Genomic DNA, 16,568 nt, shown 5'->3' on the forward strand with positions numbered 1-16,568 from the left:
GGACTGATCTTATATACTGTACCAAACACACATATGTGCACACATGAATGCAAGCGGGTGTGATATGGGTACGCGTGAGTGTGTGTTCACATCCCTTATCAGACTTAAGGAGGTGACTATCAGCTTCTTTTTCCCCTGACTGCACATTCTCTATTCAGTGTGCAGGCAAGCCTCTACTCCCCTGTACCGATAGCAGCGTAAACCAAACATTACTATTAGTTTACTGAATCTTAAGGGAGATAACCAGATTAGATAAGATACAGGGCTCTATTTTAACAAACCAAACGCATTGGTATATCTTTTCGCTTACGGTTGCGTTATGGGTTCAGCGGTGTCAAAATTATTTTTTTTCACAGAGAATTTTTGCTCTGCTTCAAGATATTCAAATGAGCCTCATGAGTCCCTGGAAATGAGCAGTTCTCTTTCTCTCAATAGAGGTTAGTTTAGTCATTGGGGTCAAGGCTTGCAATCAAAAGGATGGTCTCTCTCGCTCCCTCATACGCTAGGCCTAGGTCCTGTTACTGCAACATTCAAATGTACCAAAATATACAGCCATATATATATATATATATATTTCTCTGTCAGTGCTCCTCCTGCTCCTCCTTGCACAAAGGCGGAGGTAGCGGTCCTACTGCTGGGTTGTTGCCCTCCTACAGCCTCGTCCACGTCTCCTGATGTACTGGCCTGTCTCCTGGTAGCGCCTCCATGCTCTGGACACTACGCTGACAGACACAGCAAACCTTCTTGCCACAGCTCGCATCGATGTGCCATCCTGGATGAGCTGCACTACCTGAGCCACTTGTGTGGGTTGTAGACTCCGTCTCATGCTACCACTAGTGAGAAAGCACCGCCAACATTCAAAAGTGACCAAAACATCAGCCAGGAAGCATAGGAACTGAGAAGTGGTCTGTGGTCACCACCTGCAGAACCACTCCTTTATTGGAGGTGTCTTGCTAATTGCCTATAGTTTCCACCTGTTGTCTATTCCATTTGCACAACAGCATGTGAAATTTATTGTCAATCGGTGTTGCTTCCTAAGTGGACAGTTTGATTTCACAGAAGTGTGATTGACTTGGAGTTACATTGTGTTGTTTAAGTGTTCCCTTTATTTTTTTGAGCAGTGTATATATACATATATATACATCCACAACCATAGTTCTATATAGCTTAATAACCCAAGATAGATATTAGTCTCCACTATGCTACAACATACACTAGACAAGTGTATCTTAAGGTTACGAATAAACTGTCAACGTTTTGTTTAATTATCACCTGGGGTGTTCTAGCGGTTAGGGCCAGTATCATACAGTACCAGTCAAAAGTTTGGCCACACCTACTCATTCCAAGGTTTTTCTTTATTTTTACTATTTTTTACATTGCAGAATAATAGTGAAGACATTTAATGTTTAACACATATGGAATCATGTAGTAACAAAAAAAGTGTTCAACAAATCAAAATATATTGTATATTTGAGATTCTTCAAAGTAGCCACCCTTTACCTTGATGACAGCTTTGGACACTTGGCATTCTCTCAACCAGCTTCATGAGGTAGTCACCTGGAATGCATTTCAATTAACAGGTGTGCCTTGTTAAAAGTTAATTTGTGGAATTTCTTTCCTTCTTGTTAATGAGTTTAAGCCAGTCAGTTGTGTTGTGACAAGGTAGGGTTGGTATATAGACGATAGCCCTATTTGGTAAAATAAAAAGTCCATATGGCAAGAGTCAAAATCGAATCAAATCAAATCAGATGTTATTGGTGACATACACATATTTAGCAGATGTTATTGTGTGTTACTGCTCTCGTTGGTGTTAGGAAGAGTGGATGTGCTAAGTGTTCATAATTCATTTTATTTAAAAAAAACACTTAAACAAAATAACAAAGCGAAAGCGAACAGTTCTGTCAGGCACAGACACTAAAAAGAAAACAAGATCCCACAAAACCCAAAAGGAAAATGACAACTTAAATATGATCCTCAATCAGAGACAATGATAGACATCTGCCTCTGATTGGGAACCACACACACGGCCAAAAACAAAGAAATAGAAAACATAGACTTTCCCACCCGAGTCACACCCTGACCTAACCAAACATAGAGAATAATGAGGATCTCTAAGGTCAGGGTGTGACATTGTGGGTGTAGCTGAAGGCTTGTGTTCCTAGCTCCAACAGTGCAGACGTATCTAACAGGTCACAACAATACACACTAATCTAAAAGTAAAATAATGGAATTAAGAAATATATAAATATTAGATTGATCAATTTCAGAGTGCCATTGACTAAAATACAAAAGAATAGAATACAGTATATACATATGAGATAAGTAAAGCTGTATGTAAATATTGTTTAAACATTATTAAAGTGACTAGTGTTCCATTATTAAAGTGGCCAGTGATTCAAAGTCTGTATACAGGGCAGAAGCCTCTAAGGTGCAGTGCTACGTAACCGGATGGTAGCCGGCTAGTGATGGCTATTTTAACAGTCTGATGGCCTTGAGATAGAAGCTGGTTTCAGTCTCTCGGTCCCAGCTTTGATGCACCTGTCTTGACCTCACCTTCTGGATGGTAGAGGGGTGAACATGCCATGGCTTGGGTGGTTGTTGTAATTGATGATCTTTTTGGACTTCCTGTGAATTTGGCTGCTGTTGGTGTCCTGGAGGGCAGGTATTGTGCCCCCGGTGATGCGTTGGGCAGACCGCACCACCCTCTGGAGAGCCCTGAGGGTCTGGGCGTTTGTGCATCTGTAAAGTTTTTTGAGGGTTTTAGGGGCCAAGCCAAATTTATTTAGCTGTTGCACCTTCTTCACCACACTACCTGTGTGGGTGGACGATTTCAGAACATCATTGATGTGTACGCCGAGGAACTTGAAGCTTCCCACCTTCTCCACCTCTGTCCCGTCGATGTGGATAGGGGCGTGCTCCCTCTGCTGTTTCATGAAGTCCACAATCAGCTCCTTTGTTTTGTTGATGTTGAGTAAGAGGTTATTTTCCTGGCACCACTCTCCCAGGGCCCTCACCTCCTCCCTGTAGGCTGTCTCGTCATTGTTGGTAATCAAGCCTACTACTTTTGTGTCATGCAAACTTGATGATTGAGTTGGAGGCAAGCGTGGCCACGCAGTCATTGGTGAACAGGGATTACAAGAGGGGGCTGAGCACGCACCTTTGTGGGGTCCCTGTGTTGAGGATCATCAGCGAAGTGGAGGTGTTGTTTCCTACCTTCACCACCTGGTGGCAGCCCATCAGGAAGTCCAGGACCTAGTTGCACAGGACGGGATTCAATCCCAGGGCCCTGAGCTTAAGGATGAGCTTGGAGGGTAATATGGTGTTGAAGGCTGAACTATAGTTAAAGAACAGCATTCTTACATGGGTATTCCTCTTGTATGGATGAGATAGGGCAGTGTGCAGTGTGATGGCGATTGCATCATCTGTGGATCTATTGGGGCGGTAAGCAAATTTAAGTGGGTCTATGGTGTCAGGTAAGGTATATGTGAAATACTCCTTAACTAGTCTCTCAAAGCACTTCATGATGACAGAAGTGAGTGCTAAAAGGCTATAGTCATTTAATTCAGTTACCTTTTCTTTCTTAGGTACAGGAACAGTGGTGGACATCTTGAAACAAGTGTGGACAGCGGACTGGGATAGGGAGAGATTAAATATGTCCATATAAACTCCAGCCAACTGGTCTGCGCATGCTCTGAGGACACTGCTAGGGATGCCGTCTGGGCCGGCAGCTTTGCGAGGGTTAAAACGCTTAAGTGTCTTACTAACGTTGGTCACTGGGAAGGAGAGCGCACAGTCCTTGGTAGCAGGCCACGTCAGTGGCACTGTGTTATCCTCGATAATGGGCAAAGAAGGTGTTTGGCTGGTCCGGATGCAAGACGTCGGTCAATTTTTACTTTGTTAAAATCTCCAGCTACAATAAATGCGGCTTCAGGATATGTGGTTTCCAGTTTGCATATGGTCCAGTGTAGTTCTTTGAGGGCCGTCGTGGTATCGGCTTGAGGGGGAATATACACAGCTGTGACTATAACCGAAGATAATTCTCTTAAGAGGGAATATGGTCGGCATGAGTAGTTAATCATGAAACGTACTCCCCAGCCTTTCTTCTTTATTCCTGGATGGTTTGCACGCCTCCTGAGTCAGACTTGAAGTCCACTCTGAATACTTTTCCTCCGCTGGTGGTGTTTTGGAGCAGCCTCAAACTGCTCAAGTGGGCAAAGAGAAACGACAGTCAATCATTACTTTAAGACGTGACAGTCAGTCAATCCCCAAAACGTTAAGAACTTTTCTTTTCACATTTTCTTCAAGTGTAGTTGCAAAAAAGTGCTATGATGAAACTGGTTCTCATGAGGACTGCCACAGGAAAGGAAGACCCAGAGTTACCTCTGCTGCAGAGAATAAGGTCATTATAGTTAACTGCACCTCCAGATTGCGGCCCAAAAAATGCTTCATTGCGTTCAAGTAACAGACACATCTCAACAACAACTGCTCAGAGGAGACTGCATGAATCAGGCATTCATGGTCGAATTGGTGCAAAGAAGCCACTACTAAAGGACACCAATAAGAGGAATAGACTTGCTTGGGGCAAGAAACACGAGCAATGGACATTAGACCGGTGGAAATGTGTCCTTTGGTCTGATGGTGGTGGTTGGAACCAAAAATGTTGTGTCTGTGTGAGACGCAGAGCAGATGAATGGTTGATCTCTGCATGTGTGGTTCCCACCGTGAAGCATGGAGGAGGAGGTGTGATGGTATGGGGGTGCTTTGCTGGTGACACTGTCAGTGATTTATTTACAATTCAAGGTACACTTAACCAGCATGGCTTCGACAGTATTCTGCAGAGATATCCCATCTGAATCACCTGGACTCAATCACCTCTGTCCTTAACTTCCCTATATCTGTCTGTTTCCCGCGCTCTGTTCCCTGCTTCTGTATTGATTGTATTATGTCCTTGTACACCCGTGTGCTGACATTGTTCCTGCCTTGTTTTATGTTCCTGAATAAATGTTTAACTCCCCGTACCTGCTTCTCATCTCCGGCGTAGGGCCTTACACCTCCTAGCTGTGTAAGGGCTATTTGAGAGTGATGGAGTGCTGCATCAGATGACCTGGCCTCCACAATCACCCGACCTCAACCCAATTGAGATGGTTTGGGATGAGTTGGACCGCAATGTGAAGGAAAAGCAGCCAATAAGTGCTCAGTATATGTGGGAACTCCTTCAAGACTGTTTGAAAAGCATTCCTCATGATGCTAGTTGAGAGAATGCCAAGAGTGTGCAAAGCTGTCATCATGGCAAAGGGTGGCACTTTGAAGAATGTAAAATATATTTTTGTTTAACACTTTTTTGGTTACTACATGATTCCGTATGTGTTATTTCATAGTTTTTATGTCTTCACTATTATTCTAAGTTGTAGAAAATAGTAAAAATAAAGAAATGAGTTGGTGTGTCCACACTTTTGTCTGGTACTGTGTTTGTCTATTGTGTTGGCATTGGTTTGATTCTAGCCCACACCCTTCTTGCACAAGTAAATCATTCCCCACGACTGAGTTGGTTTCGTTACACATTTCAAATATGGACAGTCTAGGATATTGTACCCCTGATCTTGATAATAAATGATGACACCAGACACTTTTGGAAAACATAAATAGGAAACAAATAAAACAATAACAGTAGGCTACACCAACATTAGTTTACATTCATACAAAGTGTCGGGAAATTGCCACAGGAGATTTGCCGTGGTAAACCAGGAAAGACGATTTTGTTGAGCTGGGACACTTTTCTTTACTATGTACAACAACACTTTTCTTTGATGTGTAAATTATCAGAGAATTCGTTTAACATCATATTTGAACTTCTCCAGAAATAGCAGAAGATATTCCATTGTATTCGAGTCATGTCCGTTCTCAACATAAACTCATGGATGGTGAATCTTTCTAATAAGTTTGGTTTTTAATTAAATTAAATAAAACATTCAATCAGTTTTTTAAAACAACAATATTTTGAAATAAGATTGGGTATCATAAATCGAAAGTCTTGTTTCTATGAGCATAAGGCAATGTGTACACATGTAGGACTAAGGGCTCTTCGACCTGAGCCATGGATGTTTTTACTATCTATTGAACACAGTTTATTAAATAGTATACAGTCACCCTAAATAGGCCTAGTTATAACAAACATTTAGCCAATCTAGTTTTTGTTATTGACTTTAACATGGAAATATTTGTCTACACACATTGCATTCACATTTCTTAAATGTACTGCATATTCGAGCCATGAACGATTGGACAATGCCAAACGTTAAACTCTATAATAACATTAGCCTACCATCACCATTTATATAAACTGTTAGTGACCTTGACATTTGAAAGGTAAACAAACCGGTCAATAGCCGAGGCTACCAAGGACAGCGATCAGAAAAATAATGTCCAATATAAAGACAAAACATGAATGTCTGACTGTTTTGCTGCTCATTATATTTGAATAAGGTTATAGGCTACTGATGAATAAGGTTATAGGCTACTGATGAATAAGGTTATAGGCTACTGATGAATAAGGTTATAGGCTACTGATGAATAAGGTTATAGGCTACTGATGAATAAGGTTATAGGCTACTGATGAATAAGGTTATAGGCTACTGATGAATAAGGTTATAGGCTACTGATGAATAAGGTTATAGGCTACTGATGAATAAGGTTATAGGCTACTGATGAATAAGGTTATAGGCTACTGATGAATAAGGTTATAGGCTACTGATGAATAAGGTTATAGGCTACTGATGAATAAGGTTATAGGCTACTGATTAGGCTACTGATTAGGCTACTGTGCGCCTCTTCTAGCAAAATCAATGCCATAACCAACTGCGTTACTGCCAAGACCAGCGACCAGTTAGTATTGAATATCATCAGTAGCACTGCTGGGAATTGTCACTTTGGCACACATTTTTGAAGACACACCTACAATATTTCCACCCCTCCCACCTCAGCATAAGCATGCTGATATAAGACAGTTACATTACTGGCACCAGGGTTGGAAAATAGCAGAGCGCTGGCTTTTTAAAGTCGAAATTGCCCAAGAACGTGTGTTTGACACAAGCGCTGCCTTAACAACAGCCAAAAATAGAGTCCACAGTGTTATTGCTAATGGTATGTAGAAATACGATATGATCTGATGTTTAGTCAACATGGGTGAAATACTGTAAACATACTGTATGTTTTAATTACACTCTATAGGGGACTTTCAGGCAGACATCACACCAGAATTGTACTATAATTCAGGAGCCATCAACTAAATAAACATTTGAAAAGATGTAGCAACATTTTGGTGTGTGAAAGATGAGAGGTAGAGAGAGAGAAATGATAAAGAAAGAGAGATGAAAGAGAGAGGAGATAGAGTTTATACCGGTCTCTTTCAAATTAAAGTAAATGTATTTGCAGTGTTGTAAAGTACTTAAGTAAAAATACATTAAAGTACTACTTAAGTAGTTTTATGAGGTATCTGTACTTTACTTATATTTATTTATAGTTTTGATTTACTTTTACTTCACTACATTCCTAAAGAGTGGAGAGGTCCATTGTTTTGGCTGTGCAATTGGAAATCCCCTAGCTACTGAATAGTAAGCACTTAGTGTTGTTAGGTTCTTATGGTACAGATCTAAATAACTCACGGATACTAGAGAAGCTTTAACCAAGTTTAATTATTCCCAAAGGGTCGACACAAATGTATTCAGACAGCAAAACATTTCTCTCCATCACAGTTATATACATCCTACGTAGAACACGCCTTCTCTCCAATCCTTACATCTTATTGTTCAACAGAAAGAGGGTAACAGGATACCAAACGCTTATTACTCCCTTAAGGGAATTTGTCCTCACCTCCTGACCTCAACCCCTCCTTCACCTAATCCACAGATATCCACCTGTCTTCCCTATATCAACACGTCACTCTCCTCTCCTCCATCAAACACATTCCAAAGCCTTCTGGCTTTCTACAGAGGACCCTTAACTTCTGACATAAAACCCATTCTCTTCCACTCCTTATCATTTAGTTAATATCTCAATGTTCAAAGTTTAGCCGTTTCCAACAGTGTTAATCAGCAATACAGATATAAAGCACAATACACTGAGATATGAACACCTGTCCAAGGTCATGAATAACAATGTGCAGGGAAATACTTCTCCAGATATTTACCAAGTTGTCTTTTTTAATGTTAACATAATTGGAGATCTTTTATACACACACTGATACAGAAACAACAGTCCTGTAAAGAGCGCTCACCAAGGCCTGAATAGTTTATTTTCACACAGCACTTCATATTTGATGACATACCAAATTCTGTCCTGCTGGTCAGGAGGTGTGTGTGGGTGGGTGGGTGGGTGGGTGGGTGGGTGGGTGGGCGGGCACACTCAACCCCTCCTTCAACTATCTGTGGATTAGTTGAGGTCAGGAGGTGAGGACAGATTCCCTTAAGGGAGTAATAAGCATTTGGTATCATGTTACCCTCTTTCTGTTGAACAATAAGATGTAAGGATTGGAGAGAAGGCGTGTCTTACGTAGGATGTATATAACTGTGATGGAGAGAAATGTTTTGCTGTCTGAATACAGCTGTACAGAACCTTTGGGAAGAATTAAACTTGGTTAAAGATTCTCTAGTATCCGTGACTTATTTAGATCTGTAAAATAAGAAACTAACACGTGTGTGTGTGTGTGTGTGTGTGTGTGTGTGTGTGTGTGTGTGTGTGTGAACTAGTCATGATTGTTGATTTAGCACTGATTTTGTTACTGATTGAGCTTTGATAAGGTTTGCAGTTCTGCCCTGATTTAGACAGTTATCTAGCTTCACATTTCTAGCTTCACATATCTAGCTTCACCCCGATGTATTTTCTGACTTACCCTGCTTCACAGTGGCTCTATATACATCTGTATGAGGCCCTGTCTGGACTGTCCTGTCCTCACTAGAAAACCTGCAATGCAGCATTTCCCTCTGAACCTCACACAGTCTCTTACTAATGGAGTAGAGAGCTGAGTAGAGAGCTGAGCCTCTGTTTGAACTAATGGACCACAGATATACAGATGTTTTATAGAAACTAAGAAAACAGGATGATGAGCTCATTTAAGCACTGTTGTGTCTGTAAACTGGGTACCTGAAAAAATAGAGAATAGTGCTGAACTCCTCTGTCTGCTTAGAGAGCAAAGCAATAGATGGAGGGTGTGTGAGTTATTGTGTCTTGGGTGTCTGGTGAATGTGACAGGCCATATCTCAGAGCAGGCTTCCGCAGGGTTGGAGCAATCTGTGTGGACATGAGTCAGAAAGATGCTCCCCTTTGAAGGGTGGAGGGGTCAGGTACATGAGGACTGCTGGTCAAATCCCAAACTGGTGTGTGTGTGTCACAAGTGTGTGGGTGTCTCTGCTATCTCTGCTCCTGACATAATCAGTTTAAGCCAGTTTATGATGGTGGGTGTGGTATGTCTACTATCTGTGTGTACTTTTAACGTTCTCCCTCCTGTTCTTCCAGACCTTCCCATGACATTAGTCTCGAGGAGTTTGATGATGAGGATCTGTCTGAAATCACAGACGACTGTGGAATAGGACTCAACTATGACTCTGATCCCTATGAAAAGGTAGGACACAAACACACACGCATACAAACACATGCAAGAATGCACACAGACAAACGTACAGGCATACGCACACCAATGTCATGTAGTGAAACAGCAGGTCTGTAATTAAAATAGCTCTCATCATTAAATAGATTAACTTGCAGATGGCTACAAACAACTGCTGCAAACTACTAAAATCTCCATGTAAAATAAAACAAAAATACTTCTGCATGGCTTGCTGTTTGGGGTTTTAGGCTGGGTTTCTGTATAGCACCTTGTGATGACGGCTGATGTAAAAAGGGCTTTATAAATACATTTGATTGATTGATGTCTTCCTACACATTTGAAGGAAAGCAACTTGTATGTCAGACTGTTTGGGTTTCTTTGTGCGGCTGTGTCAACACATGGTGCTCATGGCTTTTATTAACAGTTGCTATTGGTGACTGCCGCTCCCCTTAGGTAGTTAATAACAAGTAGAGATAGAGGGTGAGATAGAGAAAGATCGAAAATGAGAGAGAGAGTGAGTCTGTGTTGCTCTGCTTATCTCTTATATAAGCGGCAGTGTAACTAGCTGTTAATACCTGTGTGACCAGTGCTGCCGTCATTACATTAGTGGCCTTATAGATGCACTAAGCACAGCCCTGCTCTTTCATTTCCATCCTATCGACATCAGCTCCAACATCAGAACAGAATATGAGTGGTACTGTGCTGTAATGTACAACTCAGATCCCCTCTTAGAGACGGAGATCTGGTAGGAATAATCCAGTCCTGTACTACTGGAGAAGCACTGGGTCTGTTTCCTCTCTATCATATCTCCCCCTCTCTCTCCCCCGTTCTCTCCGTATTTGTCTCCCCCTCTCTCTCCCCCGTTCTCTCCGTATTTGTCTCCCCCTCTCTCTCCCTTCCCCCTCTCTCTCCCCCATTCTCTCCGTATTTGTCTCCCCCTCTCTCTCTCCCTTCCCCCTCTCTCTCCCCAGTTCTCTCCGTATTTGTCTCCCCCTCTCTCTCTCCCTTCCCCCTCTCTCTCCCCCGTTCTCTCCGTATTTGTCTCCCCCTCTCTCTCCCCCATTCTCTCCGTATTTGTCTCCCCCTCTCTCTCTCCCTTCCCCCTCTCTCCCCGTTCTCTCCGTATTTGTCTCCCCCTCTCTCTCCCCCGTTCTCTCCGTATTTGTCTCCCCCCTCTCTCTCTCTCTCCCTTCCCCTCTCCCCCGTTCTCTCCGTATTTGTCTCCCCCGCTCTCTCTCCCTTCCCCCTCTCTCTCCCCCGTTCTTTCTCCCTTCCCCCTCTCTCTCCCCCGTTCTCTCTCCCTTCCCCCTCTCTCATCCCCGTTCTCTCCGTATTTGTCTCCTCCTCTCTCTCTCCCTTCCCCTCTCTCTCCCCCGTTCTCTCCGTATTTGTCTCCCCCCTCTCTCTCTCCCTTCCCCCTCTCTCTCCCCTGTTCTCTCCGTATTTGTCTCCCCCTCTCTCTCTCCCTTCCCCCTCTCGCTCCCCCGTTCTCTCCGTATTTGTCTCCCTCCTCTCTCTCTCCCTTCCCCCTCTCTCTCCCCCGTTCTCTCTCCCTTCCCCCTCTCTCTCCCCCGTTCGCTCTGTATTTGTCTCCCCCTCTCTCCCTTCCCCCTCTCTCTCCCCCGTTCTCTCCGTATTTGTCTCCCCCTCTCTCTCCCTTCCCCCTCTCTCTCCCCCGTTCTCTCCGTATTTGTCTCCCCCTCTCTCTCTCCCGTTCTCTCCGTATTTGTCTCCCCCTCTCTCTCCCGAGGGATGTGAATGTTTTATTTGTGTGGCTCTGAGCCATGGCTGCAGCACAGGGTGAATGATCCAGTGCAGTTTGCTGCTATGCAGAGACAACCTTCCTCCTCCCTCATCATTCCCTTCTACCTCTCCTCCCCTCTCTCCCTTGTCTGCCCATTCCTTCCTCCGTGCTATGCAGAGCTCCGCTCAGAGAAAACCTCCCTTCCTCCTACCTCGAAACCCCCTCCTCTCTTCCTCATTCCTCTCTTCCTCCTCTTTTCCTCCCTCGAATCCCAACTGTATGTGTAGGGATACAGGGAGGGAGGGAGGGAGGACCCTAAAAAAAGTACAACCTCAGCAAGTTGAGGGAAATGCTTGTATCCTTGCAATCTCAGATGTCATATTTCAAACACAGATAACCCAACGGTGCACACAGTCCCAGTCTGCTCAGTTCAAAGATGTGTGGGTGTTACTCTGTGTTATGTTACATAACCAACCCCACCCCCACCACGTTGCTCATCCCCACAGAAACTAATCCTGCTGACATCAGACCAACCCTCTGGATTAAACACAGAGCTTCAGTGTGTGTGTGTGTGTAAGTGTGTGTGTGTGTGCGTTTCAAGTTGTTGTCCTGTTGGAAGGTGAACCTTCACCCCAGTCTGAGATCCCGAGTGCTGTGGAGAAGGTTTCATTAAAGATCTCTCTGTATTTTGCTCCGTTCATCCTTTCCTCGATCCTGACTAGTCTCCCAGTCCCTGACGCCAAAAAAATGTCCCCACACCATGATTTTAGCCTGCACCATTATTCACCGTAGTGATGGTGCCAGGTCTTCTTCAGACGTGACGCTTGGCACTTAGGCCAAAGAGTTCAATTTTGGTTTCATCAGACCAGAGAATCTTGCTTCTCATGGTCTGAGAGTCCTCTAGGTGCATTTTGGCAAACTCCAAGTGGGCTGTCATGTGCCTTTTACTGAGGAGTGGCTTCCGTCTGGCCACTCTACCATAAAGTCCTGATTGGTAGAGTGCTGCAGAGATGGTTTTCCTTCTTTAAGGTTCTCCCATCTCCACAGAGGAACTCAGAGGAACTATGGAGCTCAGAGTGATCATTGGGTTCTTGGTTACCTCTTGGTTACCTTCTCCCCTGATTTAAAAAATTGGCTGGGCGGCCAGCTCTGGGAAGAGTCTTGGTAATTCCAAACTTCTTCCATTTAAGAATGATGGAGGCCACTGTGTTCTTGGGAACCTTCAATGCTGCAGAAATATTTTGTACCCTTCCCCAGATCTGTGCCTCGATGCATTCCTTTCTCAGAGCTCTACAGACAATTCCTTCAACCTCATGGCTTGTTTTTTGCTCTGACATGCACTGTCAACTGTGGGACCTTATATATACAGGTGTGTGCTTTTCCAAATCATGTCCAATCAATTGAATTTACCACAGGTGGACTCAGTTAAGTTGAAGACACATCTCAAGGATGACCAATGGAAACAGGATGCACCTGAGCTCAATTTCGAGTCTCATAGCAAAGGGTCTGAATACTGATGTAAATAAAGTATTTCTGTTTTTATTTTTTATTAATTTGCTAAAAAAAACTAATCTTATTTTTTTGTCATTATGGGGTATTGTGTGTAGATTGATGAGGGGTGAAAAATGATTTAATCAATTTAAGAATAACAAAATGTGGAAAAAAGTGAGTGGGTCTGAATACTTTCCGAATGCACTATACATACACACAAATGTTGGCACGTGTGTATACTAACAGAAACCACTGACTGTGTGAGAGAGGCTTAAACGACTGACGATGGCTTGAGACTGGTAGATGACAATCACCCAATCAAATACATTAAACACACACACACCATCATAAACTGGCTTAAATGGATTATGTCAATCATCTCATTTCTTAAAATACCAGAAAGGGCGTTGAGTTGGAGAGAAGACTTGAAAGCTTTAAAATGTCATGTTTTGACAACATAAGCCCATGCCTCTGTCATACCCTGACCTTAGTTATCTATGTTTTATGTATTATTTTGGTCTGGTGAGGGTGGGTATGTGTGTTTTTGTCCTGTCTAGGGTTTTTGTATATCTATGGGTTTTTATATGTCTAGGTAATGTAGGTCTATGGTGGCCTGAATTGGTTCCCAATCAGAGGCAGCTGTTTATTGTTGTCTCTGATTGGGGGATCCTATTTAGGTTGCCATTTTCCATTTTGGTTTTGTGGGTTATTGTCTATGTATAGTTGCATGTCAGCACTCGTTCTATATAGCTTCACGTTCGTTTTGTTAGTTTGTTTAGTGTTCTTTCCTTATTAAAAGAAGAATGTATTCATATCACGCTGCGCCTTGGTCTCCTCTATACGACGAACGTGACAGAATAACCCACCAATCCAGGACCAAGCAGCGTGAAACGGAGGAACAGCACTTAATGGGGAAATGGACCTGGGAGGAGATATTAGATGGAGCAGGACCCTGGACACAGCCGGGGGAGTATCGCCGTCCTAAGGAGGAGATGGAGGCAGCGAAAGCGGAACTGTGATACTACGAGGAGAAATACCGGAGAATAGAGTAACGGCGATGATATGAAGGTACACGGCTAGCACGGAAGCCCGAGAGGCAGCCCCAATAATGACCTGAGCCAACTCCTCGTGCTTACTGTGGGGAGCGTGTTACTGGTCAGGCACCGTGTTATGCGGTAGAGCGCACGGTGTCTCCAGTGCACTATTCTAGCCCGGTGCGCTCTATTCCAGCTCCTCGCAGTGGCTGGGCTAGAATGGGCATCCAGCTAGGAAGGAGGGTGCCGGCTCAGCGCTCCTGGTCTCCAGTATACCTCTTTGGACCTCTTTGGACCTCTTTGGACTCTTTGGTGAGTCTGCACAGCCCAGTGCATCCTGTGCCAGCGCCCTGCATCTGCAGGGTGAAAATAAACATCCAGCCAGGACGGGTTGTGTCAGCTCTACACTCCAGACCTCCAGTACGCCTCCACAGTCCAGTATGTCCTGTGCCTGCTCCCCGCACTCGCCCTGAGGTGTGTGTCACCAGCCCGGTACCACCAGTACCGGCACCGCACACCAGGCCTACAGTGCACCTCGGCAGTCCAGAGCGTCCGGCGACAGTACCCAGTCCAGAGTGTCCGTATGTGTAGTTGCATGTCAGCATCACGTTTGTTTTGTTGTTTAGTTAGTTTGTTTAGTGTTCTTTCTATATTAAAAGAAGAATGTATTCATATCTCGCTGCGCCTTAGTCTCCTCTATACGACGAACGTGACAGCCTCCCTCCATCCTATTGGTGGAAACTGTTGCAGTTACTAATGAATTTTTGAAGATGACACAGAATGCTTTGAGAATGAAGAAAACATAGATATTTTCATGTGTGTAATGATGTTTTTCCACTTGGTTGAACTGTAGTAAGCTGCGATACTTACATGCCAGCACATACTGTACACATACTGCACATACATACAGAAATAATCAACCTAACAATGGTTCATTTCCCCATCACATACAGAAGCAAATCCAGTGGTTTGTAATCCCTAATATTGACATTCCGAATAACATGAATGATTATGTTGTAGTAGTATTATTTTTACCAACTTGGGTACTTACACAGGTAAACATGTTCTCACTGTGATTCTTATGCAGATTGAGTAAAGAAGAGGAGGGGAGAGTAGAGAACACTGGTCTACATTTCCCATAATGCTTCAGTGGAGAGGAGAGGGAGGTTATACCTGATTTCTCCTGACAGTTTCTGTATGTTTCCCTACAGTCTCATGACCTGACTGTGTCTGTGAGTTAGAAATAAGCTACAGCCGAGCTAGAAATGAGCATGAGTCTACGTTGTTTTCCCTCCTCTGTTTACCTCTTATAATGAATCTCAGTGAACGCCTGGTTAGGTGGAAGCAGATGGGTAATTTTCCTGTTAGCCCTTACATTGGCACCTATCAATCTTTGGGAGTTGAATAGAGAAATTAGTAGAGAGAAAAACAGAATGAATGAATGCAAGAGAGCGAGAGAAAGAGGGAGGGGAGTCAGTCTGTTGGGAGCAGACTACCAGTCCTTTGAGTCAGACCCAGGCATGAATCACTGAGCTATCAGATGAAAGGAGTGTCTCCCTTTACCTCCCTACTCTTTTATTTCTTTCTTTGTTTCTTATATCTCTGTCTCACACAATACCTTCTGAAAGTTTTCACACCCCATGACTTTTTCCAAATTGTGTTGTGTTACAAACTAAATTTATGTTTTATCACACACAATACACCATAATGTCAAAGTGGAATTATGTTTTTAGAAATGTGTACAAATTAAAACAAAATGAAAAGTTGAAAGGTATTGTATTGCCCTTCGTTATGGCAAGACTAAAGTTCAGGATTAAAAATGTCCTTAACAAGTCACATAACAAGTTGCATGGACTCACTCGGTGTATCATAATAGTATTTAACATGATTCTTGAATGACTACCTAATCTCTGTACCCCACACATATAATTATTTGTAAGGTCCCTCAGTTGAGCAGTGCATTTCAAACACATTCAAAGACCAGGGAGGTTTTCTCAATGTCTTGCAAAGAAGGGCACCTATTGGTAGATGGGTAAAAAAAAGCAGACATTGAATATCCCTTTGAGCATGGTGAAGTTATTAATTAAGCTTTGGATGGTGTATCAATACACCCAGTCACTACAAAGATACAGGCGTCCTTCCTAAGAGGAAGGAAACCGCTCAGAGATTTCACCATGAGGCCAATGGTGACTTTAAAACAGCTACAGAGTTTAATGGCTGCGAGAGAACTGAGAAAACTGAGGATGGATCAACAACATTGTAGTTACTCCTCAATACTAACCTAATTGACAGAGTGAAAAGAAGAAGCCTGTACAGAATCAAAATATTCCAAAACATGCATCCTGTTTACAACAAGGCACTAAAGTAATGCTGCCAAGAAAAATTGGCAAAGCAATTCACTTTCTGTCCTGAAACAAAGTGTCATGTTTGGGTCAAATCCAATACGACATGATACTGATCTCCATATTTTTACGCATAGTGGTGGCTGCACCATGTTATGGGTATGCTTGTAATCATTAAGGACTGGGAAGTTTTTCAAGATAAAAAAGTAACCGAATGGAGCTAAGCGCAGGCAAAATCCTAGAGGAAAACCTGGTTCAATCTGCTTTCCACCAGACACTGGGAGATTAATTTATCATTCAACAGGACAATAACCTAAAACACAGGCCAAATCTACACGGGAGTTGATTACCAAGAA

At 43.1% G+C, this 16,568-nt stretch overlaps 1 protein-coding gene across 2 annotated transcripts in view; it reads left to right on the plus strand.

Annotated features, from left to right (window-relative positions):
- Window positions 1-16,568, plus strand: part of LOC109867232 (C-Jun-amino-terminal kinase-interacting protein 2-like) — a 136,373-nt gene that overhangs the window by 65,842 nt on the left and 53,963 nt on the right. For both annotated transcript variants that reach the window (XM_020456260.2, XM_020456261.2), the window contains exon 2: window positions 9,511-9,616. In XM_020456260.2, the coding sequence (XP_020311849.1) occupies window positions 9,511-9,616 (106 nt within the window). The remainder of the gene's footprint in view (window positions 1-9,510; window positions 9,617-16,568) is intronic.

This window comes from Oncorhynchus kisutch, linkage group LG22, assembly GCF_002021735.2.
Source record: "Oncorhynchus kisutch isolate 150728-3 linkage group LG22, Okis_V2, whole genome shotgun sequence".
NCBI lineage: Eukaryota > Metazoa > Chordata > Actinopteri > Salmoniformes > Salmonidae > Oncorhynchus > Oncorhynchus kisutch.